General features: G+C 43.7%; 1 protein-coding gene across 1 annotated transcript; it reads left to right on the top strand.

Moving 5' to 3' along the window:
* The first annotated feature begins 4,862 nt into the window (after positions 1 to 4,862).
* On the top strand, positions 4,863 to 27,264 carry LOC126545027 (uncharacterized). Its single transcript, XM_055078157.2, has 5 exons — positions 4,863 to 5,088; positions 20,296 to 20,465; positions 24,343 to 24,416; positions 25,459 to 25,533; positions 27,014 to 27,264. The coding sequence occupies exons 1-5, from the start codon at positions 4,957 to 4,959 to the stop codon at positions 27,190 to 27,192; spliced, it is 630 nt and encodes a 209-aa protein (XP_054934132.2). The 5' UTR covers positions 4,863 to 4,956; the 3' UTR covers positions 27,193 to 27,264.
* The last annotated feature ends 394 nt before the right edge of the window (positions 27,265 to 27,658 follow it).

Below are 27,658 nucleotides of genomic sequence, written 5' to 3' on the forward strand. Positions count from 1 at the left end.
GGCCAAGGTCCAATGCCTCCTGGAATAAAGAGGCCGCCCACCACGGGCAGAGATTTCGCTTGCTCAGAACAATAAAGTTTTTCGTCATCATTATCATCAACATCGCAAGCTTACGACTGGGTTCTCAGGCGCATGCGCCTTTTAAGACTACGCTAGGACTCGCTAATTCCGTGCAGTGCAGCGAGTGCTTGGGTTCGTGTTTGCCAATCAGTAACCAGAGCTGGCTGCGTGTTCTAGAGAAGGGAATAAGGCTCGCCCATTGCGCCCTACCAATCATTCCGTAAAGCCTGCATTCCGTAGACCTGGACGGCACGGAAGAAGATCTGTTTTATATAAAGTTTTGTTCATCCATTCATTTTCCGTGGGGCTCACGCGGAAAGCGATCAGAGGCAGACAAGGACTTCTGCTTATCTTTTCTGATTGGCTGATGAGATTCGTGGCTTCCGCTGGAGTGCGCGGTGTTGGCGAGACGACGTGTAGACAAGATTAAGACATGAGTCATCCACAAGAGCAGCCCGGTCAGTGCCGAAAAGAAGCTTAAGCGTACCCACTCCTGTGTTGCCAAGGGCAAGGTAATTACCATACCTGGACTTTTGGCATTTTCGTTGCTTGGCTAACGATTTCTTGACAAAATGTAGTAGCGTTTCATTACAAGTCGAGCATTCTTTGATGACCGCGCAGTAAGCCTTCGAAAACAAGACTATGAACACGTCGTGTCTAAAACAATCACGCTCATGATTTGATGCGCGTACTGAAGTTTCGACGTATAATATGGGTAGACAATTGTCGTGTATAACCTTGTCCAACCAGCCACTGCCATAAAAATGAGTGACGGTGTGTTATAAATAGCCAAGTTTACAGCAAGTGGAACGCATTTACCTCGGGATAGACGGCTGCAAGTGCGGCCGTAGTGTTCCGTTATGCTGTCCCAGGGATCGGCCAAGTTTACTCGGAGATACAGCCCTTAGGAGGCATGCCAAGCCCTCAGGAGGTGAGCGAATAAAGCGTCGCTGTAACACTTCGCTTTTTTGTAAAGTCGTATGTAAATAATCGTCGAGGTAGCCTTCAGCGCAGATTCGAATGGATGGCCCCACAAGTATTCTAAGCAATAACTGCGTTTTTCGATATACAACCCGCACATATTACGAGTGAGCAACCAACTCTACTCACCGTTTGGTGAGCAAGTCATTCTAGTAGTATGTTCTCGATCGCCCCTTATCTATAGTGAACCATAATATATATTCTAGTTCACTGTACCCCTACCCTACTCTCGCTCTCTTCTCATGATCTTTGTCGTGCAGCCGGGGCCCTATAACGTAAAACTATTCCAAGCTGTTTTGTTCCAATCTCCTAACGTCAAATTTACGTAACCGCCGACGTTTGAACCATTGCTTGAAGCATTGTTTGAACCGCCCAATCAAATCCTCGTTTATAGGAAGTCACTTTTGTTTGCTTTCAGATCTAATAGAATCGACTACCTTAATTGACAAGGCTTTCTTATCCAACTGGCTTACAAGAGACGAGGAGCACAGAGAAGTGGAGGTGATTTCGATATGGGCCGAGCTAACGCAACGAAAGAATTAAACCGGTTGAGGAGGCGGGTGTTGCCGGCGTGGAGGATTAGCCCGTTGCCCCTTGATTTCATTGCTGCAGCTGATCGATAACCACGGTGGCATGTAGCGGAAGGTTAAAAACGCCGTTAACACGGATCCCCGGAGTAGAAGAGTTGCCATAGTGATCCCTTATACATGCCGAAAAAGCTCGACAACGTTATAGTGTCACGTGAAAACCTTTACGCAAAGGAATTCAATTTTCCTGGCAGCTCCGAGTAGCCAGGGCCAGAGTGAACAGTGGGTAAGCGTCTTGTATTCCTTTCGGAACGGGGTAGTCACCAGCTATCTGGCGAAAAAGTTTGGTTGGGCATAATAATGCATAGTTAGTTCGTACATGTTAGTTTGACGCGGTGAGTTTTCGAGGCTTTGTGATTTCGCGTGGTCGAAAAACGAAGTGAGCGCCGTCCAAAAGGTTTTGACCAATAGCAGAGGGCTAATGGTGAAAAATGTGTCCCCACAGAAATAATTTTTGTTTTGTTTCGTCTAATCATACATAGTCAGTGGGAATATGTAAAATCAGATGAAGAGTTTTTGCGGTTTACGTGACATAGCGTTACAGACAGGCGAAGTGGGGATGACCCGAAAAACGTTTGACCAATCGTCTAGGGCTGATTACAGAAGTGGAATAGACATGTTTGGATTAGCTTTACGTTATAGCGCCCGAGTAACCATATCCAATATCAGGCCCGAAACATGGTCGTCACTTGCGGGGTTCACAAACTGAAATACAGGTCATGGCCATAATTGCGGGAGATGTACACAATGGGTGCTCTTTCGGGTGCAGCCGCGCGTCCCATCGTAACGGAATAGCAAACAGCCAAAAAGAAAGTCACATCTAACGAACAAGCTTAGTTATCGAAAAAGATGCGCGGTTATACACACTAGAGATCCACTGAGACATTCTGGCGATCTTCCATGAGCGTGCCGCCAAAGCAAAACTCAGAGAAAGCCCACCTTGTGGAGTGCTTGCTAACTGCACCAAAGCCTTGCACGCCTTGCTGGCTAACAGAGGGCGCGGCGGTCAAACCGTGTCTGCGTTTGCATGCAAATTCACTGCGTCTCCAGATTTTGGCAAACCAGTTCAGCGGAAGCCCACGAGATGGGGGAAGACTCATGAAACAAAGAAGTCGTCATCCACCCGTCTTGTAGCCCGAAGCGGCGAAGAAGACCCATACGGCTTTTAACAGCAGAGCTGTTTAAGCTTTTAGTTCCGCCGTGGAGCGCTACCAGAAAACTAAGCCCAGCTCTCCGCCGCTTCGCGTTGCCTAGCAACCACCTGCGAGAGCACCAGGCCACGTAACCTCTTCGCACCCCACGTGCATAGGGCGGAGTCGTGACGGCACAGGCGAGTAAAAGATCGGAACAGCCGGCGCGGCGACACACCTGTCACCTCCTCTACTCTGTGCGTACGTGCTACTGCCATGAGAAGACCGACGAAAGTCCGGACGCCCGAAGAAAAAGCGGCTTACCAGGAAGAGCGCCATATTGCCAAGCGAGAAGCGATCAGTCGCCGCCGAGCTGATCCGGAGCACCGCGCCGAAGCTGCGGCTGAGAAGTGGCGACGCCGAGTCGAGGACCCCGAGCTTCAGTCCAGGGAACGCGAGAGTCAGCGCCTGAACGCTTGACGTCGCCGAGATGGCGATCCAGGCCTGCGACTGCTCGAAAACTTCCAGCGTCAAGCCCGCCGAGCCATGGAGGGTGCGAACGGCTGATTCCAGCGCTAATTTCTGGGCACAGAGTTTGGGCACAGCTGGCGCACCTGTGACCGGCTCTGGTTCGACGTGAATCTGTCCACGGTAAGCTCGGTGCAGAACTTTGAACAGAAGAGCTATGCTTTGCAAGTGCTTCGCGAAGCCTTCCCCCACGCCACCGACCACGACGAGATGAAGGTCTGCCGGACTTAGCAAAACATATCAACACTTAGCAAAAGCCGGAACTAGCTCCGCTGTCACCCAGCCTTGCATTACTAGTGCAAACGGCCCACATTTTTCAGTACGAAAGCGTTGTGTAGTGGCAGAAAAATTCGCCCTGGTTGGTTGAACCTTTTTATGCTTACGAACAGGCGTCCCAGAAGACTTCCGGTTAAGCCCACTGGAAGAATACCAGCTACAATAGCCTATAAATTTACACAACCCTCCAGCTGGCATCAGTTTTCCTGTAAAGTTGGTAGGTTCGACAAGTGAATCTTATTGTTCAGTGCAACAAACAAAGACCATACATGTGATCGACACATGGCGCACTTTCTTTGTATCTGAACACATGAAGAATATGTGCCTATAGTAAACTATGCTACAAAATACTTCCGTTTTCTTAACTAACTGACTGACAGAAATGCATAACCAGAAGTTTTCTGGGGTCATGGATGCACTGCTGCCACAGTGCGGACAAAAAGGGGTTGTAGGCGGTCGCTCTCCAGTCTAGGGTAACCAAGGGGCTACCAGATTACAGATGCCGTAATAATCCACAACCGGAAGCGAGCAAACATAGAACATGGCAAATCAGTTCTGTAAGCTTTCTTTTATTGTTTTGCCCTGCATTTCAATGGAACTCAGGAAAACCATTTCCTCAGGTGGAACTCCCTTAAAAGTTTTGCAGGCGTACAAGAAGGAGTCGCTAAATATTGGGGAAGACCACAGTAATATACACATATGCACTAGGCATTCACGTGGAACAATTAACTTTTGGAATTTCTATACAGTTAATTAAGGCAAAATACGGGAAGTCTGAAGGAAATCAGCGAGGACGGGCGGAAGCATGGCACCTTCTTTGCGTTTTTCGCGCGCCCGTGCTTTAGGAACGTATAATTCACTCTAAGTGAAAACTCAGTTCGCGTTCTGCCATCGGCGAAATCTGTGACATGACATGATATAAAGTCCTTTATATTGCAATAGGTTTGTGTGTTGAGTTTACTGGTACGTATATACAAAAATACGCGAGGACAGCGTGACAGGGTGGAAACCATATCAGACAACGCCAAATCAGACGTGAAGAGACAGGACAAGGACACACGGCACTCGTGCTGTTTGTTTTTGTCCCGCCTTCTCATTATGTCCCCGGGATGCCTTAACCAGTATCTTTCTATAAATAAACCTGGTTTTCGCGAAGTAGACGAGACACTCGCCAGTAGGGGTGAGCGAGCGGGTGAGGTACTCGAACATCCTATTTTTCTGTACAACGCTCGAGCAACATCTGGCCTTTCACTTGGGTATTGTTGTCTGACCATATGGCTTATGGGAAGCGGCGTAACATGTTAAGAATGAGACTTGCTGGGGTGTTTCTTGGCGGATAAAAGGAAGCTTCATTGAAGCGAGCTCTTGCCATTCGTCGCTGACCACAGACTACCATGTCGACGTGTAAAGGTATTTTGCTTGCAACTGCTGCCATCTACGCTTCTTGCTTTTGTCCCAGCTTCACACAGGCAAAGTATTACCCAGAAGTGCCACCGGATCTGCAAAAGTATCAAGATCCATTGACGGTAAGTGCTTTCGTTCCATATCGACTGATACATGGTGTTAATTCACGTTCTGATACCAAGGGGGCCAACGCGTGTAGTTCACGGTAATAATAGTTGCTAAACCGCTGTGGTATATACTGAATTCTCGCGTATGTCCTACTTTGAGTAATGTCAACATTCCATGCAAAGGGCCGATACTGCGTGTAGCAATGGTGCAGTTGGTCTTTATTTTTGTTTCACGCTAGCAGGCGATGAAGGCAGATCAATACATTGTTAACCACAGTTTTGCTAAGCTCGTCATGCAGGGCAATGACAGGGTCATGAGTTACATGAATTTGCGTGTACTAGTTAGCAAACCTTGCATTTCGCCTAGAGTGTGTTGATCTTAATTCCACTGAGTAAAAAAAAAACCACAAGAAAATGTTTCTGTGTGTTTTTCTGTGTGCTTGCGTGTGCTTTTTGAGGCTTTACATGATTCCTTCCTCTGCATAGTGAACCACAACTTCAGCGCGTTTTCCCAAGCAGCAGATGTTTACTCTAGCTGCAGCTTTATGGCATTTGTATCGAGCGTGTTGATTATAGCGAACTAGAAACCGTGGGAAATATACTTTTAGCACTTTGGTACTCACTTGTATGCGCTTCATCAGAATGGCGAGTTCATGCGCAACATCTGTGATGTTGCAGCCAACTTTGGCGCTTCACGTTATTCGGGAGCTTTTCAATAACTACCACAACTAACGTCGTCTGCTCAAAACGCGATGCATGTACTTGATGCAATGAGTGCAGTGCTGGTGTGCCCCAGCGAGCAGTGAAAGGCTCCACAAGACAACATTCTTTATTGTTCTGCATATCCAAACGCGGCCTCATCGAATCCAAGTACGAAAGATTGTGCGCTTCCATCGAATAACCGCCTGTATGAAATGCTACACACTTCAGCATACTTTTTAAATTCGCAATTGCGTTGTGCTGCGCCCTATTGGTGCTGCACAATGTTTGCTGCTCTATATTTTTTCCTTTCTTCGAAGCGCAGAGCAGCAAACCGCAAATTCCTATTTCGGTAACCTCCTCTTAATTCCCTTCCTTCTTCTATCTCAAGGTGTTTCAACTTGATGATAAAAATGTTGAATAATGTGCTGTCTAGTACTGACAGATTTGAGGTGGTTGAAAGACACGTGATAGCTCCCCACGTGTGTGCAAGTGTAGTTTTCTTATTTAGCACTGACTACGAAAAATACACATCATCTTACGGACACAACTAATCTGGGTCGAAATTCCGGGTATACTTAGGCCACTTTGCTGGGGCTAAAGTGGTGCAGCGGCGAGCAATATATTTGCACGGGCATGTTTTTGATCCTCGCTAATGCAGTGTATAACTCATAGATGCGGCCATGTTTTCCTGTCATCCGCTTGTACCATAGCTTTCTGTATCAGCTAGCAAAGATGGTCGAACCGCACTGGGCACAAGCAGTACAGAGAAACGGTTTCTGATTCTGCAATATCTTTCTGACGAGTTTTCGTGGCATCATTGTTTTCCACCAAAACGAGAATGTCGCGAGTTAAAATAATAAAGGTTGAAACTTACCGGGTGTTCTACTTTTAACGTTAAGATAATTTTTTAAACTCACCATGTGACATACAGCACAACTCTGCTCATGGAGGTGAATTAGCTCAATAAGCGGGCATTCCACTAGAAATCAAAATGCAGGATTGAAAATGAACAAAATTTAACTTATCAGCTCGTCAACAGGGACCCTAACGCACATATTGCAATACTCGAATATAAGCCAGTGCTTTACAAGGCACATCCACTTCGAACTAATTTTTAAACTTACATTTGTTTTTGCATCAGTGCTGCAAAACTTGCGGTAAAAGCACAAAAAATTAAAAATGAAATGCACCTATTTATGCAATGAATCTCGAAAATGACTGGAACGCGAGTGCATTTTATCGCAACACGATGGGAACATATATCTTAAAAACGGTGTTATCCTCAGAAGGCAATATTCAGCCTGATGAAACAAATGTCTACAGACTTCCGACACACGAAACATTTTATCTAAATTGTGCCTCTGGTCGCGGTTAGAAGAAATTACTACGGCGAAATTATTTCACAATGTTCAGTAATAACAAGTGAGTATGAAATCCTGACAGTTAAACTACAAATCGCAGCAGTTGTTGTGTGCTACCGCCAACCAAACGGTTCAACATTGCGCTTTTTTAACTACTTAGACAAACTATTTACCTGTATCACTAATAATAACTTGAGCCTCATCTGCGGTGGGGACATGAATATTGATATGATGAAAAATGATACCGCAAAAACCAATTTTGAGATCCTGGTAAATACCAATGGGCTTAAAAATGTAATTAACCTCTCGATAAGTGTATAATGTGAATTCACATTCGCTTATTGACATGTTTCTTACCAATATATGCCAGGATAAACTTGGATTAGGGGTATTTTCTTTCGACGTGCGTGACCACTTACCAATATTTCTTTGCACTGAAGGATACACACACAGTAAGTTGTCAAGACAGACATCAACACTCCAACATACTACAGAACAGAACCTTCTGATATTCCGAAAAAAAATAGAGGAAGTATCCTGGAAGTAGGCCTTAGAAAGTGACGATGTCAATGTATCTCATGATATGTTTCTTGAATTACTGCAGCCTATATACGCAATAAGTTTTCCTGAAAAATGTGTTAAACAAAAGAGAAAGACAAAGAAACCTTAGGTCACAGCTGAACTGAGTTTAAGAATTAATCATAAAAATTACCTATACAATTTCTTTAACAAAACTTAAGATCAGAATAAATATAAAGATTTTAAAGTTTATCGAAATCGTTTAAGCAAGGACTTAGCAAAAGCGCGACGTTAATGTTTTGCAAATCTTCTAGATTTTAAAACAGGATCAACAAATGTCACATGGAAGATATTAGCTTCATTACTGAATTATAAGGACACATGAAATGTGATCCGGAAACTGGATATAAAGGGTACCGAAATAACGGGGAAACCACTTGCAGATGCGTTTAATAAATATTTTGTCAATCTTAAGGTGCAAGATACAATTCACAACAATCTGGAAAACATTCGATAGAATAGAGAAACAACTTTTCTCAACCCGACGAGCGAGACTGAAGTGTTTACAACAATACCTAGCTTAAATAAGATGAATAGCGAAGATGTCGATGGTTTTAAAACTAAACCTCTTAAGTATATCGCTGATCACCTTGCACGAGTTACAAAACATATTTTTAATCTATCTCTATTCTACTTATTTTATCTAAAGCATTCGAAAAAGTTGTATTAAGCCGCTTTAACAAATTTGAAGCGAAACACAAGATAACTAACTCTCAGTAGTATGGCTTTCGGCAAGGGCTAAGTACAGAATTTGTCCTATTTTAATGTATTTTAATGTATTTAGAGCAAGGTAATTTCGTACTTTGATTATTTCTGGACTTTTCCAACGCGTTCGACCTCAAAAGTCATGGAATATTTCGAAATTTTGAGCCGTATGGTTATTGTGAGAAATCCTTAAGTTTAATACAGTTTTACTTGGAACACCCGAAACAAACTGTTAAAGTAGATGACTCTCCGAACAACTACGGGTTTCTAGTGGCGTAGTATAGGACAGTATTCTAAGCCCATCTCTGTTCAATATGTATATAAATGATATTACAAACATTTCTCGTATAGCACAATTTATTATATATGCCGACGACAGGAGCATTTTACTAATAGGAAAAGATGTTGAAGAATTCTGTAACTCCGCAGAATCTACACTGCTTGCTTTAGAAGACTGGTCTGAAGAAAACCGCCTGACGATCAGTGTTCAAGACGAAATGTATATGGTTCAGGGCAAAAGAAAGAAATATAACTGTAAATATAAATATAACCTTACAACTCTATTCCGATCGAAATTGTGCCTACATTTAAAACATTAGGAGTAATTTTTCATCAAGCTTTATCCTGGGATCATCATATTAACCATCTAGCAATAAAACTCTCTAGTTTAGGCCTCATATCGCAACCATAGTATTCTGTCAAGGAAGGTTATGCTGGTCATCTATAACCCCCTGTTTCCTCAAGCTTAAACTACTGTCAATTAGTGTGGGCGTCTACAACGAAGGGAAATATACAGAAGGTCCATAGACTTCAAGAAAGGTTTCTTCGTACAGTAGAACATGTGCACAGTCGTTTTCACACACATGAAATATTTTCATAATACAAGGTTACGCCTATTATGATGATATACGATTACCGACTAAGTAAGCTTTATAAACAGGAAATAAATAATGGCGGCACATTCTTAAAACAGTCAGCGAACCTACATAGTGACGCCCCTAGCCATGTCACCCGTTACAACGAATACTGGAATGTAGAAACATACCGCAGAACATATGCTCTTCAAACACTGGAAAATCATTTGCCGAGATTATTAAATAAACTGAATAGAGAAAATATACAGCTGGAAATACATACATTTATAGAACTCCTAAAATATTGTATGCCTGAATGATCATGTCTTCGACTGTCACTGACAATGTGCAATTACGCGACTCTTTTTTTATCCTTATTTCGTTATTCTTATTCTCAACCAACTTATGTTTTAATTTAGTCCTTTGTCCTTATTCCAGGTGACCATGCTTCCATTCGCCATTGTTATTGTATATGTATGGATGTTATTTCCACCTGATGAGTGAATTGTATTTATGTCTTGTATTTTTGAATCGTATATTGAATTGTAATTTGAATTGCAGTGAATTATCTTTCTTACCTTAGTAGGCTATACCTTCGTATGAATTATTTTTTAATTGGTTCAAGGTATTTGTTCTGTCATTGCTTTCTGCCTTATATCAAGACAATATTGTTTACTATTATTTATTTATTTATTTACATCATACTGCAGACCCTAAATGGGTTCTAGCAGGAGGGGCAAAACAAAAAGAGAATGACAATAACAACTGCAAAAAGCACAGCAAATTACATTGCAGTAAAGAATACATAAACAATACCGGAAAATTGAATTCATTTATCAGGGTGCATTGTGTACTGTAGTGTGTATTGTGTCTGTTTCTTTTCTCTAATATAAGCAATGCCGCTATACCGCTGTCAAGTGCAAGGGGGCCTGCGGCTTTGTAAAGCTCTCATTTATGACAGCTTTTAGTGCTGGCCTGCAGTGTAGTGTACGCTACATGTGACACAAATAAAGGCATTATTATTATTATTATTATTATTATTATTAAGGTCACTCCAAGTGGGTATGACTTTCGAAGTTACCGGCAAGAATTCTTAATTTGTATTATGGGCCGGAAATTAATAAATATAAAGGCGAACTAGGAAAATGTTTTAATTATTCAAATATTCATTTCAAGTTCTCGTGCAAAGAATGTCCACCTCTGAAAGTGATCTAGCTCAAGAAAGGTTATGCTGCTATGAAAAGTTATTAGCCGCTATGACATTACTATGGGGCCACCAGTGATGTTGAGATCTTTTAGCGACGTAGCAAGAATGGGCTTTGCCAATTAGGAGTGATTTCCAGCAAAGCACTAGGAGACTTGGGCATATTTTTACCCCGTCCCCAAACACCCGTCATTGCATAAACAAATGCACTGTGTTTTTTCAAGCAGTACTTGTATTGTATAGTCTTCTGACTCATGGTACACGCGAGCCTGGAGAAGAACAATTGGTGTGGCTATTTTCAATGATTACAATTCCACTATGCACGGTCGTGTTGCTAGTGCGTTTTTGAACTGCTAAAGCAAGCGTACGTCCGTTCTTTTCCGCTTTTCTACGCCATTGAATAGGGGCATAAAAGAACACGCGACGCAGAAAAGTGCTTGTCTTGTTGGACTTGTCGGTAAGGGTTAGCCTGTAAACGCGAAGCCATAAAAGAACAATCGGTGCGGCTATTCAATTCAGACATTTCTATGGCGAACGGTCGTGGTGTTAGTGCCTTTTTCAACTGCTAAATCAAAGGAACCTCCATTCTTCTCCTTGCATCCAATGGAAATAGGCGGGGGCATAAATTTAATAAATGACTCACCAAAGTACTTGTTCTGTTTAGCCTGCTGCTTCGTGGTATGGTGTAAATGCGAAACCACGAAGGAAAATGATGATGATGATGATGTGTGTGGTTTAGTGGCGCAAGGGCCAGATATGGCCAAAGAGCGCCATGTCCGTGTTAATTAGTTTGCAGTGAAATCATGAGTACTATGAAGTTGGTGTGACGTGGCTGTAGAGGGGCCTTAAAAATGGCAGCGCTAAAGTGCGTAAAATCTGTATAATAAGATTATGGCGATGACTTATGACGTGTACTATGAACATTAAGACACATTTAAAAAGGATGGTACGATGTCTAAAAATCTATCAGGTTATATAAGATATACTAGAGCACTACTGCCTCCTTAGAGCCCTTGAAACACAAGGGCCTGGAGGCATGTGCTATTCAAAACAATTACCGCAGCGGCATCCTCTGGAGCGAGGATGCTCTACGAATTTAATGGGCTTATAACGTGTAGCACTACATCTTTTAAGAAGTCGAGGACTGCCTTGGTATTAAAAAGCGGTTCATGACCAAGAAACATAGCCGGGTGTAGAGGGATGTGATGTTTGTAAGCAAGCGGAAAATGTTTCTTTCTCTCCGTTTCGGCTTCCCGACACTCCAGGAGCACATGGAGGACAGTAAGCATCTCACCGCATCTACCACAGATTGGAGGTTCACTTCCAGTAAGCAGATAATTATGGGTGCCAAATGTGTGTCCTATTCTGCACGAAGGAAAAGTCGGTGCTTGCATTCAATATCAATTTCCTTGGTGGAGGGTCGCGCTGTTCGTAGGCTTTTGAATTGGTAACGCACACGAACGCCCAACGTTTTCTTTCGTCCAAACACGAATGGGTAGTAGAAAAATAGAAACTCGTGACACACAAATGCCGAAAGCGACAAGGCCAAGCAGACTATCATCCCACTTCGCTCAATCCACTGTGCCGGAACCAGGGCATCGCACCATTGAGATGCAATGCCAACGCCACAGGAAAGCCCTTCATCACGCAAGCGTTCGGAGAAGCATTAAAGGCCACGTTAAGCCTTGATATCGCTTCCAATTCCTCGCCTTCGTGCGAAACTGACAACATCTTGCGCTAACTAGTAACTGGAGAAACTATGGCCAAGTACTTTTGTCCCAAATCAAACGACTGAAATCTTCTTAGCTGTGACAGTATCATTATGATTGAGTGACAACTTACACATATATGAAAAAAAGTCACAGGCCTGCGCGGCACACACAGTACAGCGTCACAGCGTAAGGTGAAGGAGCGGCTCCATATGATCTTCATTTTCGGCGCCATGCACTACGGGGTCTTCGCGGTGAAGTCTCTTAGCGTCGTTTTCATGAGAACGATCAGAACTGCCCGCCAGGCGTCGACGGCGAGCGGCGGCTTGTCCTGTTCTCTGCACAACGGCCTGCTAAGCCTGATGTCGCCGTGTTGCCGCCGCTTGCGTAGCTCTACGATTCGCTTCTTCTGCATTGGTTCGTACCTGGCGTGGAGGCGCCATAACGTGTGCCGAAGAGTAAACACTGTTAGATATGGGGCTGTTTCCTGTGCCTACTTCGAGTTCCCCAGACCACATCGAATCGCACAGCTAATTGAGAAGCGCAGAAAACACGGAAAGCACATTCCAGAGGAGCGCCCGAGCAAACAAGTTCACGTGCAAACAAGTTCGTACGCCGCCGGTGGAGCTATTCAATGCTTGAGTTTTCCAGAAAACGAAGGGATAGCCCGGCATTGTTGCAAGGAAAGTGGGTCCCGAAACAAGACGGCTGCGATGTACTGGGAAGGCCTGGCAGCGTCGCCCCCACCTGGCTTTTGTGACGGCGAGTTGCTAGTCAGCAAGGCAAGGGGGATCAAGCGATCAAGCAAGGGGGACCAAGCGGCGACTCTCTTCGCCGGGTATGACACCATCGCACGGGCGCCTACCATTGGCCGAAAATGGCGTCATCTGAGCGGACTCTCCCATTGGTCGAACATGACGCGACTTCCAGTCCTCGAAGGGTTTAAAAGAAGCATTCCAGAGAGACCAGAGCATTCCCTGATTCACCTCTCTCGAACTTCTTGCCGCGGGCCGCAGCGTCCGAGTTGCTGCCGGCCCGTAATGACTCTGACTGTTCATTGAAGTCTCACTGTACATAATGTAAAATAAATCCTCCCAAGTTTTTTTCATCCCGAAGTCCGTCCTCAACCCCTACAGCACAGGTATCTAGACTACGTGGCGCACGTGTCACATCCCTTGACGCATGGCACGCTACGTTGCTGCTGCTGCTGCTGATGATGATAATGATGGATTATCGGCATCAGCTTCGATACGAAGAGGTGACAAATAGCGACCTAGCCTGCTTCAGTTAACCAGCTGCAGTTACGCGCAGCATGCAACTGCTATGCAACTGCTACATGTTGGGACACCTGGTGGAACATCGCAGAATGCCAGCCCAAATTCCAACGTAGGTGTTTCTTTCGAGTTGTTGCAAAAAATCAGTTTCTCCCGAAAGGCGACGCATCGATCGCGATAGCAAATCATTAGACAGCTATACGAAGTAAGCAAAGTAGCTTTATGGCCGTATAAACTTGCAAACATTCGCTTACTAACCAAATTAACCAGCACGGTATCTCGCGCGTTCAGGCAAGCACGAGCACATCTCACTTAATGACCGCAGACACACGCTGTCGAAACGTTGGAGTGGGGAAGAACGGCAGAAGCACTGAGGCGAATTGACCGTCGTGCTGCCTCTCGCTTAGACGCGAACTACGCGGCGAGAATACAGCGCACGCGAAGCAATCAGCCCTCGGATCACCTAAACTTTGTGCTCATTGCAGATCGCTTTCAAGATGGGGCCCGCGCGGCTGCGGTCAGCCGCGCCATTCGCAGCGGCCGCTAGGGTAGAACGCGCACCCAAGTTCGTGCTGGCGTGCGAGCGCCACATTTTTGCGTTGAGAGAGAAGGTTCCCGTTGAAAATGTTTACAAATTGGCCGGGTTCGCTATACTTGCCAATCGTCGCTAAACAAGGAAACTATGGTGGCACTCAAGCAATTCGTATGATGTGTAATGCGAGAGCATCACTTGTCGCTGAGTACGCCACTGAAGTATGTCGCTGAGTTTAGTGTTGCGGCGAAACGTTGCTAAGTTTAGTCCTGCTTCGTTATGTTCCCAAGTGTAATGTTATTCCTTATAATGTCGCAACAAAGCAAGATGACTAACCGGCCATATTGTGATCTCAAATCTGAGTTTTATTTGCAGAGTTCTCATTTTCAGTAGTGTTTCGCGCACATTGCGTTGAGTGATCTCTCGATGACATCAGTTTTCAGCATGATGACACCACTTATGTCGAGCGATGACAGTACATCTTCGAGTGGCATCACGATATCGACACCACATTTCTTCATCGAGTTCATAGCCTAACTCCACTTCATACTCTTGGGTGATATCGCAGTTGTCCGATGAGTACATGAAACGCGTTGCACGTTATTTGCCATCGTCGTCTGCGGGTCCAAGTTGACGCACAGTAGCATGGCCTTGCAGCCGGAGTAGTGACTCGATACGTCGATCGCTGTAGTGACATGGCACCTCCGGCCACGCTTTGCTGTCTCGACTGATGATGTAGGCGCGATCAATCCAAACCTTAGACGACGAAGACTCCATAGCGCCGACAGTGGCGCCACCAAAGTCATGCGCCATCTGGTGAATCGCCCACCAAGCAAAGCCCAACCACGTGCACAGCCTCGAAGATTTTTCGTCACTGTCGCCTGTTGCAACGGCGGCGCAATGAAACGGTGGCGCATCCTACAGAGAACATTGAAAACGGAGTTGTCATTTAGTCCGCATGGGATGCGTTGCCTCACGTTTGAAAGCGACGATGCAGTACCATCTGATCTTGTTATGATCCTGGGCCTGCACAGCATATGGCCAACTCGAATGGCTGTACACAATGCAGATATTGATGTGAGACCCGTTCCGAAGCATTTTTGCTAATTTGCGTGCCATGTGTCCCATTTTGTCGACGTGCAGAAGGCGCAGACAAATGTGCCAGAGTGGGTTCCAAGATTGAAAATTTTATTGCACATGCCAAAACACTGACGGCTTGTAGTCAGCAAGCAGCTAACGGTTCTCAGTACTATGATATTGTTATTCCGTTTTTCTCAGCTCGTAAACTTTGTCATGCGAGACAACGACGACGACGACGACGACGACGACGACAACAACAACAACAACAACAACAACAACAACAACAACAACAACAACAACAACAACAACATTCGTAGTTAAGGTCTCGCAATAATAGCGTTCTTCGTGAACACCAGCAAATTCTTCGCTCAAACCGACTTTCACATCAAGTGGGAACCCCACGTTTATTTTTTCTTCTAACATTTCGGAAAGCCATTACAGAACGTTGGGAATTGTCTGCAGAATTTTTTCCTGCAATTGGCTTGTGGTAATGCGCTTATTCAAACGAGGTATTTACTATACGTATCCACGTAAAAGCTATGTGGTTTGTATTATGTAAGTGTTCTTTTTTGTTGCAATCAGCATTCAGTGGAAGATAAACGCGCTCGCGTGCTCATGTTTGTTTACTTTGATGTGGAGCTCTGTATGACGGGGCAAGCTTGCCATCAAGCGTCAATGCCAGCATATATGCCTGGTCTTATTCGCCACTACGTTGCGGAATAAAATCATTGTAATTTAATTCAACCTATGTAGAACGAGTGTCCTTAAGTGTTGGCTATTCCGTTGTATCATCCTTTTGCCACTGCTACAATAACATCATCATGATCATCATGATCATCATCAGCATCATCAGCCTGCTTTAGGACGAAGGCCGACAGGCCGACAGGACGAAGGCCTTTCCCTGCGATCTCCAATTGCCCCTGTCCTGCGCCAACCGATTCCAACTAGCGCCCGCGAATTTCCTAATTTCATCGCTCCACCTAGCCTTCTGCCGTCCTCGACTACCTTCCCCTTCTCTTGGTACCCATTCTGCAACCCTATTGGACTAACGGTTATCTAACCGGCGCATTACATGACTTGCCCAGCTCCATTTTCTTTCTCTTGATGTCAATTAGGATATCGGCTATATCCGTTTGCTCTCTCTCTTTCCGTCTCTTAACGTCATGCCTAGCAATCTTCGTTCCATCCCTCTTTGCGCTCCTTAACTTGTTCTCAATCTTCTTTGTCCATCTCCAAATCTCTGCCCCATCTGTCAGCACTGGTAAAATGCACTGATTGTTCACCTTCCTTTTCAATGACAATGATAAGCTTCCAGTCAGGAGCTGACAATGTCTGCCATATGCGATCCAACCCATCTTTTATTCTTCTATAAATTTCCTTCTCAAGATCAGGGTTCCCTGTGATTAATTGTCCTAGGTAAACGTACTCCTTCACAGACTCTGGAGGCCGACTGGCGATCGTGAACTCTTGTTCCTTTGCCCGACTATTTATCATTATCTTTGTCTTCTGCATACTAATCTTCAACCCCACTCTTACACTTTCTCAGTTAAGGTCCTCAATCATTTGTTGTAACTCGTCAGCATTGTTGCTGAATAGAACAATGTCATCGGCAAACCGAAGGTTGCTGAGATATTCGCCGTCGATCTTTACTAAGCCTTCCAAGTTTAATAGCTTGAATACTTCTTCCCAGCACGCAGTAAATAGCATTGGAGAGATTGTGTCTCCCTGTCTGACCACTTTCTTTATAGGTGTCTTCCTGCTTTCCTTCTGTAGATTTAAGGTAGCTGTAGAACCTCTGTAGATTTTCCAAGGTCCTTACGTAAGCGTATTGTACTCCTTGATTACGTAATGCCTCTATGAGTGCTGGTATCTCTACTGTGTCAAATGCCTTTTCGTAATCTATGAAAGCCATATAAGAGGCTTATTGTACTCTACGGATTTCTTGATAGCCCGATTGATGACATGGATGTGATTCATTGTAGAGTATCCCTTCCCGAAGCCAGCCTGTTCCCTTGGTTGACTAAAGTCCAGTGTTGCCCTTATTCTATTGGAGGTTATTTTGGTAAATATTTTATATAATACTGGGAGTAAGCTAATGGGCCTATAATTTTTCAATTTTTTAACGTCTCCCTTTTTGTGGATTAGTATAATGTTTGTATTATTTCCGTTTTCTGGGACCATTGCAGTCGATAGACACTTCGTATAAAGAGCCGCCTGTTTTTCGAGCATTATGTCTCCTCCATGTTTGATTAAATCGACTGTTATTCCATCTTCTCCTGCCGCTCTTCGTCGTTTCATGTCTTGCAAGGCCCTTCTGACGTCATCGCTAGTTATAAGAGGAGTTCCTGCATCCTGTTCATTGCTCTTTCTAATTAAGACATCCTGCCTTCTCTGGGTACTGTACAGGTCAGTATAAAATTCTTCCGCTGCTTTTACTATGTCTTCAAGATTGTTTATGATATTACCCTGCTTATCTTTCAGTGCATACATCTTCGTTTGTCCTATGCCAAGTTTCTTTCTCACCACTTTCAGGCTGCGTCCATGTTTTACGGCTTCTTCAGTCTTTCTCACGTTATAGTTTCGAATACCACTTATTTTCACCTTGTTCATCAGGTTTGACAGTTCCGCGAATTCTATTTTATCTCTTGAGTTGGACACTTTCATTCCTTGTCGTTTCTTTATTAGGTCCTTTGTTACTTGGGAGACCTTGCCTACTGGTTTCCTTAGTGCCATGCCTCCCACTTCAATTGCTGCCTCTGAAGCCAGCCTAGTTGCGGTTTCATTCATTAGCTTTATGTCATCATAATCTCTCTGTTCTAAGGCTGCATATTTGTTTGCAAGTACCAGACTGAATTTGTCTGCTTTTTACCCTGACTGTCTCAAAGTGGACCTGTTTCTTCTTGACCAATTTTGCTCTTTCTCTCCAAATTGAGGTGACTCCTAGCCCTCACTAACTTTTGATCACTGCACGTTAGCCTACCTATCACTCCTACATCCTGCACTATGCTAGGATCAGCATAAAGTATGAAGTCAATTTCACTTCTTGTTTCACCATTAGGACTTTTCCAGGTCCACATTCTGTTTCTAGGCTTCCTGAAAAGGGTGTTCATTATTTGAAGTTTATTCCTTTCTGCAAATTCTACCAGCATCTCTCCTCTAGTGTTTCTAGAATCAACGCCGTAGCTGCCAATTGCTAGTTCACCAGCCTGGTTTCCCCCCCCCCTGTGGCCTTGAAGTCGCCCATTACTACCGTATACTGAGTTTGAACTTTTCTCATCGCTAATTCAACATCGTCATAAAACTCATCTACTTCCTCATCATCGTGACTGGATGTTGGAGCGTAGGCTTGTAATACCTTTAATCTATACCTCTTATTAAGCTTGATTACGACGACAGCTTCCCTCTTATTATAGCTGTAGAATTCTTCTGTATTGCCCGCTATGTCCTTATGGATTAGGAATTCTACCCTGTATTGCTTCTTATATAGCAGACCTGTATAGCAGAGAACATGTCCGTTATTCAGCGATGTATAAGCCTCACCAGCTCTTCTAAACTCACTAAGGTCGATGATAACCCAAACCATGTCTGATAGTTCCTCAAAGAGTCCTGCTAAGCTAGCATCACTGGAGAGAGTTCGGGTGCTAAACGTTGCAAGGTCGGTTTCCATTGGCAGCCTGTCCGGACCCAGAGATTCTTAGCACCCTCTGCTGCGTTACAGGTCTGATCGCCACACATCTTGGTCAGGTGCTTCGCAGCTGCTGGGGACTGAGGGCCATTGGGTAATTGATTGAGTCATTTGGGAGGGAGTGGCTGAATACTGCATCAGGGAGGCCAATTCCTCTTCTGGTGAGGGAGTGTCTCGTTGAAGCTTGGTGGGTCTTCCTAATTTGGTTGTACCCAGATTAGTATAGCCCCACTCGATCTCGGCATCTTTTGCCGGTGACAGGCGTCACTCCAAGCTTGGAGATGTTGTGCACTGGAGGAGGTGAATTTGAAGCTCACCATTGCCAAAAAAAAAAAAAAAAACAGCCACCTTATAGAGGGATTTGAACTTCCGACTATGGCAACCGAGCATTCGACATAGCTCAGTGAGATAATCCCATAGGCGGCGAGGCTACCTTATCGCCGACAAGTACGGCCCATAGGGCCTACATGGCTAAAAACTTTTGTTTTATCCGCGATAGATGTGTAACTCAATATAAAACAATTTCTAAACGGTTCTGGCCCCGTAGTTCCGGAATCGCACGTACGCAGACGGCCGTGAACTCGGCTAGGCAAGCCCTACAGGCTTACCGACGACCATTCACAGTTGCGAATACATGATCGTGATCTACAGAAGTACGAACGGAAAACCGCAAAAACGAATATACGTGCCAATGTAGAAGAAATAACTGAACGCAAACTACGACTTTTCTTTTACTTGATGAAAATTTTTATGTGATCTTTGCAACAGTTGACCTTACGTTATTTATTTCTTATTGTTTGCGTGCTACTGGAAACATTCTCATCACTTTTCTCTTTTTAGCAATGCAACTTTTTTTTTTGGGGGGGGGGGGAGGGGGCTCTGATTAGAAAGTCAGCGCAAGGCACGTCGGTAGAGTTAGTTTAAGTCCATTTTGTATATCTCAAATGCCTGAAAACGTGCTTGAATTATCGGCGGTATACGAGTGTTGATGATAGCGGCAGATACAACGGCATAATATATCTCAACGGTTCTAACACATAAGTATCAATAAGCCACTAAGTGGGACATCCTGATCTTGTTCCACACAGATTCTTAAGTGGGACATCTTCGCCAAAATATTTCCGTTGCTCAGCGGAACATACGTAGAATGAGATTGAGAATGTGCACTTATGTTTAGGTGTACGCGAAGAATTTTATGAGGTCTCGTTTATTCCGAAGCCTTCCCCTCTCATATAAACAGCGGTACCTCTTACAATGCGTGAGTTCATTCGTGAGGTTAAACACCATAATTTTATTACTTTCCTCCTATTCAAGGGTGCGGGCATGGTATTCCTCTCAACGGACATTTGCGAGCGCGCTTCTCATTATGTTATTGCTGATATGTGTTTGCGTAAAGTAATAATGGCGCTATTACGCCATATAATAATATTACGTAAAGTCAAATAACCATCGGCCTTAACGTTCAGAACATTTTATAGTGTATTTCATGGCAAGGCTCTTTATTCATCTTATTGAAATTTTATTCTTGCCTACGCAGTGCCCAGAGACACCAGACAAATGGTACATGATGTACAGAAATTACCCGTACGATCCATTCTACGGCGGAGCGGCGAAATGTGTCAATTTCCAGAGGCTTGGACCAAGCAAAGATTTCGCAGTTCCATCTAAGTTCTCATGGCACACTAAGGGAGCTGGAACTCAGTCAGTGTAAGAGCCTTCAGTAATTTTCTGCACGAAGCTGTTCCAATGCGAAGCATTCTTCGCCTCTTACCAGGTATTATGAGGTAGGTATAGTTAGGTGACTATACCGAAGCGCTTGGCACTTCTTCGACGAAGAACATTACGTGTCCGGTGATGATATTTGAACCAGGGTTCCCCAGCGCAATAGCTCGATGCTCTAAAGCCATTTAGACCAAACACACATGCATGGTACGATACAATTACAATCTCGCCACTTTCCTTCTCGCACACCAGCGCTTTGAGACGGTTGACATGTGCGTCGCGTCACATATCAACAACTTGCCCGTACAGGCAACAAGTTTCCCCCATAGCTCTTCGAGACTCTATGTTGAAGTTGAAGTTGTTGAAGTTTATTCAAAATAGGAAAGTACACAGGAAATGTTGTACAGGACATCCCAATCCCTAGCTAAAGGCTAGTTGGGATCCATGCTAGTTATAATTCACAATCTTAACATCAGTACGAAAAAGTATAAATAAATCATATATACATAAACATTCATTTATAAACACAAGGCAGGGTACGTGTACTTGCTACGAGAAACCCACAGAAAGGAATTTGTATTTAGTACATTATACACTGCAAGTGAGAAAGGTAAACATACGTACACCATTGAGATGAAAACTCTACGCAGATAATAGTAGTGAGTGATAATGGGATTTCTGATGTTGATATAGATAGTGTTTTGATATTGAAAAACATTTTGCTTGTTTTACTTCCGATGCTAAGCTGTTCCGTAGGAGTGATCCAGTGTTGTTTAACCTTCGCCTTCCATATACATTATGCATGTTTGGCAAGAGAAAAATTTTCCTTAAGAGCGCTGCGTGTATTGCTTCTGGAATGTAACAAAATTGATACACTCAAAGGACATTTAGTGGTTATGCTATTATGAGTATGCATGCAATATAGCTTTAAGATCCAGTAATAAATTAAAAGGCAGTATATTTAAACTTTGAAGCAGCGGCATTGATTTAGCCTTGTAATCCGAAAAAGTCATAAATCGCAAGGCCGTTTTCTGACGAAGTACAATAGGTTCTACGTATGAAACGTACGCGTTACCCCAAGATGCAATACAGTAGAATAGATGACTATGGAATATGCTAAAGTAAATTGTTCTCGCAGTGGCAGTGTCGAAGTAATAACGGCATTTGTACAGCATAAAACAAGCCTTGCTCAACTTTTTACACAGCAATGCAACGTGAGGCTTCCAATGAAGATGCCCGTCTAGTGTGACACCCAAGTATAGAATTGAGCTCACCCGCTCAAGCATATTATGGTTTAGAGAAAGCGAATGACAATCTCTTATTGGTGCTTTCCACGAAGAAGTAAAGAGAATATATTTAGTTTTCTTGATATTCAGAGTTAGCATATTTGACGCGAACCACTGGTTAACACTTCGAAGTTCATCGTTAGCCAATTGAAATGTTTTGTCCAAGGAGTCTAGCGCACAAAGTAGAACAGTGTCGTCTGCATACATCACAGCAGAGAAGTTTTCTAAGGCGTCAGGAAGATCGTTTACAAATAAAGAAAAAAATATCGGCCCCAGTACTGAGCCTTGTGGGACCCCTGTAACAATGTAAGAAACGTCGGATTTGGTATCTGCAATGGAAACTAGTTGTTTTCTGTTATTGAGACAGCTGCGGAAAAATTGAAGAGTTAGACCTCGAAAACCATAGCATTCTAACTTATTTAGCAGTATGTCATGATCCACAGTGTCAAACACTTTTCTCACATCTGGAAATATGCCTAGGACACTTTTGTTGCTGTTCAAGTTAGAATTTATTTAGTCAGACAAAGCTAACACTGCTGTGCTTGTCGACCTTTTAGCTCGAAAACCATGCTGGCAATAAGACAAAATGGATTCACGTTCAAGAAATGAAGTGATTCGTTGGGCGATAAGTTTTTCAAAGAGGGTGTTTAAGCAACTTAAGACAGATATAGGACGGTAGTTTTCTAATAAGTTATGGTCCCCATTTTTGTAAATTGGAATAACCTTAGCGATCTTTAGTAAGTCTGGATGAGTAGCAGTATAGAAGAGAGATTGAATATTTTTTCTAATGGCATGCATAGTATATATATACAATGCTTTAAGGCCATTGTGGATATGCCATCGTGACCAGTAGAATGTTTGAATGGCATGCCGTTAACTACGGACACTATCTCCTCCGCTGTAATGTCCACAAAACCAAATGAGTTTGTCGTCCTTTCTGGGTAAGTAATGGACGAAAGAAGCGGTACATTATTAGATATTACGTGACGAATCACACAGAAGTACGAGTTACACGACGAGACTAAGAATTACATAGATATTCCTAAGATTTTCAAGTCTGGCATTGCATATTCTCTAACCGATAGCTTAATTACCGAGCTGATAATGCGCCGTGTAGCCTTTGAATTACCAGAATTACGGATTATTAAATTTGTGTAATACTCTTTTTTACGAATACGTATAGCGCTAGTTACTATATTTCGAGCCATACGAAATTTTTGTTCATATTATTAGTTACCTCTATGTGACTTTACTTTAGTGTGCCAAAATTATTTATCTTTAATAAATTTTAGCAGTCCTTTCGTCATCCAGGGACAATGGACAATGTGGCATTGCACGGCCTTTCGGATTGATACAGTTTACCTTCATCGTGAAATGCCCAGGCAGGAATGGAAGTGGTCGTGCCGTATCTTCTCTGCAGTACAATGTAACTGTAACATAAACACTTGCGTCACGCACACTATTGCTCACCTTAAATAGACATGCCGCAACATCTTGCGGCACTTTTTGGAATCCCGAATGACGCTAGATAGCCACCTACCTGCAAAATGTTTCGAATAGAATAGATTGATTCCCCATGGTACGGCGCATCTGAAGGCGCGAAGACAGCCACACGTTAGTGGAACCTCTTTTTCGCCGAAGATCATCTGCTAGTACCGAAAGACAAAACACACAAGACGACGAGAAGCCGCAGCACATGTATTCGTCTTCTCCTGTTTTGTCTTCCGTTACGCGCTGGTCTTAATCATCATAATTCGCTAGCCTATTCCATTCAGCCCGACCTACTGCTTATCACTTCAGGCATCGCTTGCAATTGCTTACTGTAAGTATTGTGCATACAATAGGTCCTCCTATCGAAACGTTATCCAGCCTTTCTGAGGCAGATTATCCCTTTTTATAATCTTTATGGTACATATTTTCGTGGGTGCGATTCGTGACACGGCGTTGATCATCAATTCGAGCCACGCTCATGTGAGATTATTTTAATTTCGAGGTCTCTGCGTTATTCGGTGTCCTTAATGAACGTACTACTTACGTAATCTATATAATAGCGTTGTTCAAAATGGCGACACCTGTAGCTCCGTCTTCCGTGCGACCTCGATACCTTTCGTTGCCAACAGTGGAAATCGTTAGGTGGTGCTTTCTCTGAACTTACCTGATTCACATTAACATGAACGGCTAGCGTGCCAAGTTTCGGAGACGGTTTGGTAATTTTGATGACCCCGCACCTGTCGAGACAAGTTGGCATAGAACGGCAGAAAGAATGCTTTTGGATTCTGTTGGCTTGGATAGATTCCCACTAGATGGCGCCTTGTTTGCCTAAGCTTCCTTTACGTTAAAGCTCCCGTACTTTGAGCTATTACTTCAAGTAACACGTATTTATTGTCCTGTAAGCTGGTTGTGTTTACAAGTTACTTTTCGCTATACATTAAAGCTCTCTAGAATCATGCAGGCATAGCCTCCTGCGTCCAACAGTATTCACGTTGGTGCATGTGCGTGAAGCTGTGAAGGCCAAATAATTTCTGCGACGAAGCAACGTGTAACATATTCGGGAATCTACCATATCTTTTTTTCAGTGTCGGCACGTATGTTTCCACTTCGATGCCCGGATACAGAAACAAAAATTTTCACACCTTCTTTCCTAAGAATGGTAAGTTAACACTACCAACTGTACTTGAATGAGGTCTAGTTGAACATATCTTTTTTTGGCTGGAGCTATTTCTGGTTGGTGAAAATTTCAGTTTTAGCATGCTGTTTGCATCTGCGGAATGTCTGTAGGAACACACAGCAGCAGAAGCAATAAATAATGCGAATTTTGGAGGGTGTTTGATGCCTCCGCGAATATGGACTTGGCACCCTTTACTCCCACAAACACTACAACTATGAAACCACAGTTGGCTATCTCACATGGTGTTTAATTGGGGAACACGCACGCCGTTTGAGAAGATTACCAGGCGCAAGCTATTGTTTTCAATGACGAAATACTAGCACCAGCTGTAGGACCACACAAACTGACTGCGGGATAAAACGCACAGACGTCTAAGCTTTCATCAAACACTGTATTCTAGTACATTTTACGTATATTACCAATACTGATCTCCGACCCGTCTCGTACGCTGTGCACTGTATGCCGTCAAGGGCATCATTCATTAAATAAAACGAATAGCTTTGCAGAACCGTTCGGCGATTCACCGAAATTGACTATAATCATCATAAGTTTCTGCGCAATATTTTTTCTTTGAACTATTTTGCGTCCTGGGTGGCGACGTTGCGAAAATCGCCTGCTACTGCTGTTCGAAGTCGTAATGCCCCACAAATGAGCGCAATTAAATGTGTTAGCCATTTGCAGATTGTGACAAACCAATGAGGCAAATGGACGTTTCTCTCTACATGACTCACGATAGAGGTTGGGTGCATCAGACCAGATAATGGAAACACTGCGTGAATTGTTTAATTCCGGTAAGCAGTATTGACCCTAATGCCCGCTTTATGCCGTCAAAAAGAAACCAGTCGGCGCTGACATTATCGCCTTTTCTTACGTATAAGCGTCTTCCCACTGGTAGGACAGTGTGAGTGCGTCAAAGTTGCACTTCCAAAATGGTGTCAGCGATGCGGAGGTCGGTAGTGCGTATCAATTTTTTAATGAAAGTGTTGATGACACTTGGTCATTTTATTTGCTTCTTTTCTTTCAGCTCCATTTGCTTGGCAGAAGTATACGGTGTTTGTTGACTGCGGCAACTGCTACATTGGTCGTCATCCTTACGCTGGTAACGCTAAGTTTAGCAATGGTTCCAAGCACGGGACAACTGCCGGAACTGATTTTATTAAATACAGGCAATATTCTTAGGAGAACATCAGGCAGCAGCTCGCATATCATATATTGGCTCGAGCGAAATATAGATTGTCGCACGGAATCGTTACTGCCTTTAGCCATTCAGAGATACACATTAATATTAAATAACTTGTTTCTAAGTTTGCTCACGTGTAGGAAAGACACATTAAGGCGTGATGAGACCCACAAACAAAAAAAGGAAACACTGCGATGGTTTCATGTACCCACGTTGCGGATTTCTTAATGGCTGATCTTCTTCAGTAAACCAAAAAAGTAAAGCCGGGTTTATTTATTCACATAGCAATAAATGAAGTATGCTTGTGACCCTATAATGATGGCGGCTACTTTTCTTCACATGATATTAGTAACTAAATGAGGTGAGATAAAAAGAAATAGCAGAAATCAAAGAAACTCAAGAGCGAAGCGAGATTGAGAAAGTAAACGAGGTTTCTATATAGTCTGAGACACACTTGAGCATGGAGATACTAAAGACCACGACATGTTTCCGCAGGCTATTATACTTCGTACAAAAGAATTGAATAGGGACACAATGCCGCGATTCAGGATTGGATAAATAGAGCCACAAATGAGGGAAATACAGAGACGAAATATTGGAACATAGAAACGAACGGCGAAAGCAGGCTACGTCATCAATGATGCGCGCAGATGAAGATGACTGACATATGGACAACACATGCATGTGCACACAAGTTGCGAATGTGGTATCTAACACGCATGAGATGTAGGCTAGGCTGCACTTACAGTTGCTTACTCCTTTCCGGCTGCAGTGTGAAATAAGTTTCTCAAACTGGAGTGTACGGTGCCTAGCATTACTGAACAGTTTTCGTTGCCTGAACAAAATGTGGAACACTATAGCCGGAGATATATGCCCGTCTCTTCTGTTTCTGTATGGCCGTGCAATTGATACCTTACCCCCGTAAGCTTATAACCGTGGCCGACAATTTCCTTTTGTCTATGGCCTTCCAATTATGAACTCGAAAGCTTACTGACAAAATAGCTGTAATTATTAGGCAAATGTAGGATTGGGCCTTCACTCCACCAGGTCCATCCCGCAACCACTGAGCAGTCTAGTTATACCGTATATAAGTGATTGGCAGCGACTAGCAAGTCCAACGCAAACTTCACGACTACTTTATATCTCTTGGAAACGTTAGTAATAAGTGGCACACTTGTACGCCACATTTAACTGCGCAGAGTGTTAACTGTGCACCCGTTAAAGGGACAAGCTCTGGTGGAGAAATAGCCCACTCACCTTTGCATGGCTACATCCGCCTGTAGCTAACACCGTCCTCACGAGTTTTCCAATGGAGGCGACTTAACGGGGAAAATTCAATTTTTCGATATTTCAAGAATGGCTGGTGAACTAATACACTCCATGTTCATTTTCTCGGCAGGACACGGCTGCACGTTGTGGCGTCGTGCAGGAAGTGGCGTCGTTAAAGGCACCGACCACTGTGACTTTATCTTCGTCTTACTCTGCGGCTCATTTCCCAAGTACACAGTGTACGAGCCAACCTGTCCACGTGAGCTTGGCAAAGGCCCAGTGGAAGCTCTCGAGGGGATCAGTGGCTGACGAGTTCTTCTCGACGTCGCAGATGCGAGCAATGTGCATGAATACTGCAATAAAGAACAAACTTCTTTCCAATATACGCCGTAAACTGATAATGTGGCGTTGATCGCCACGTTTTTGCAACACCTCTACCACTATGCACACAATACTTACCTAAAAGACGCGTGGAATGACCTACATTCATCAATCCAAGAGCGGCATAACCATGAGTCAACCTTAAGGGAGCAGGGAGATGCATCCTTTAATGACAGCTGGAAGCGCATGCCTAGGCATACGCCTGGCATACCGTATTCCTGATGAGATGGTGGTGACTCACAGATACACGTACTACTAATACGATCTTGAGCGGGTTAGGTGGGTCTTCACCGCAATGATCAGGAAGTGACGACTAAGCCGGGCATCGTTATGGTGAAAAAAAGTTGAAAAGATTGTATTCACTTCATTGGTACACGGATGTGACTCTCACCGT

This window comes from Dermacentor andersoni, chromosome 10 (genome assembly GCF_023375885.2).
Source record: "Dermacentor andersoni chromosome 10, qqDerAnde1_hic_scaffold, whole genome shotgun sequence".
NCBI classification, from domain to species: domain Eukaryota; kingdom Metazoa; phylum Arthropoda; class Arachnida; order Ixodida; family Ixodidae; genus Dermacentor; species Dermacentor andersoni.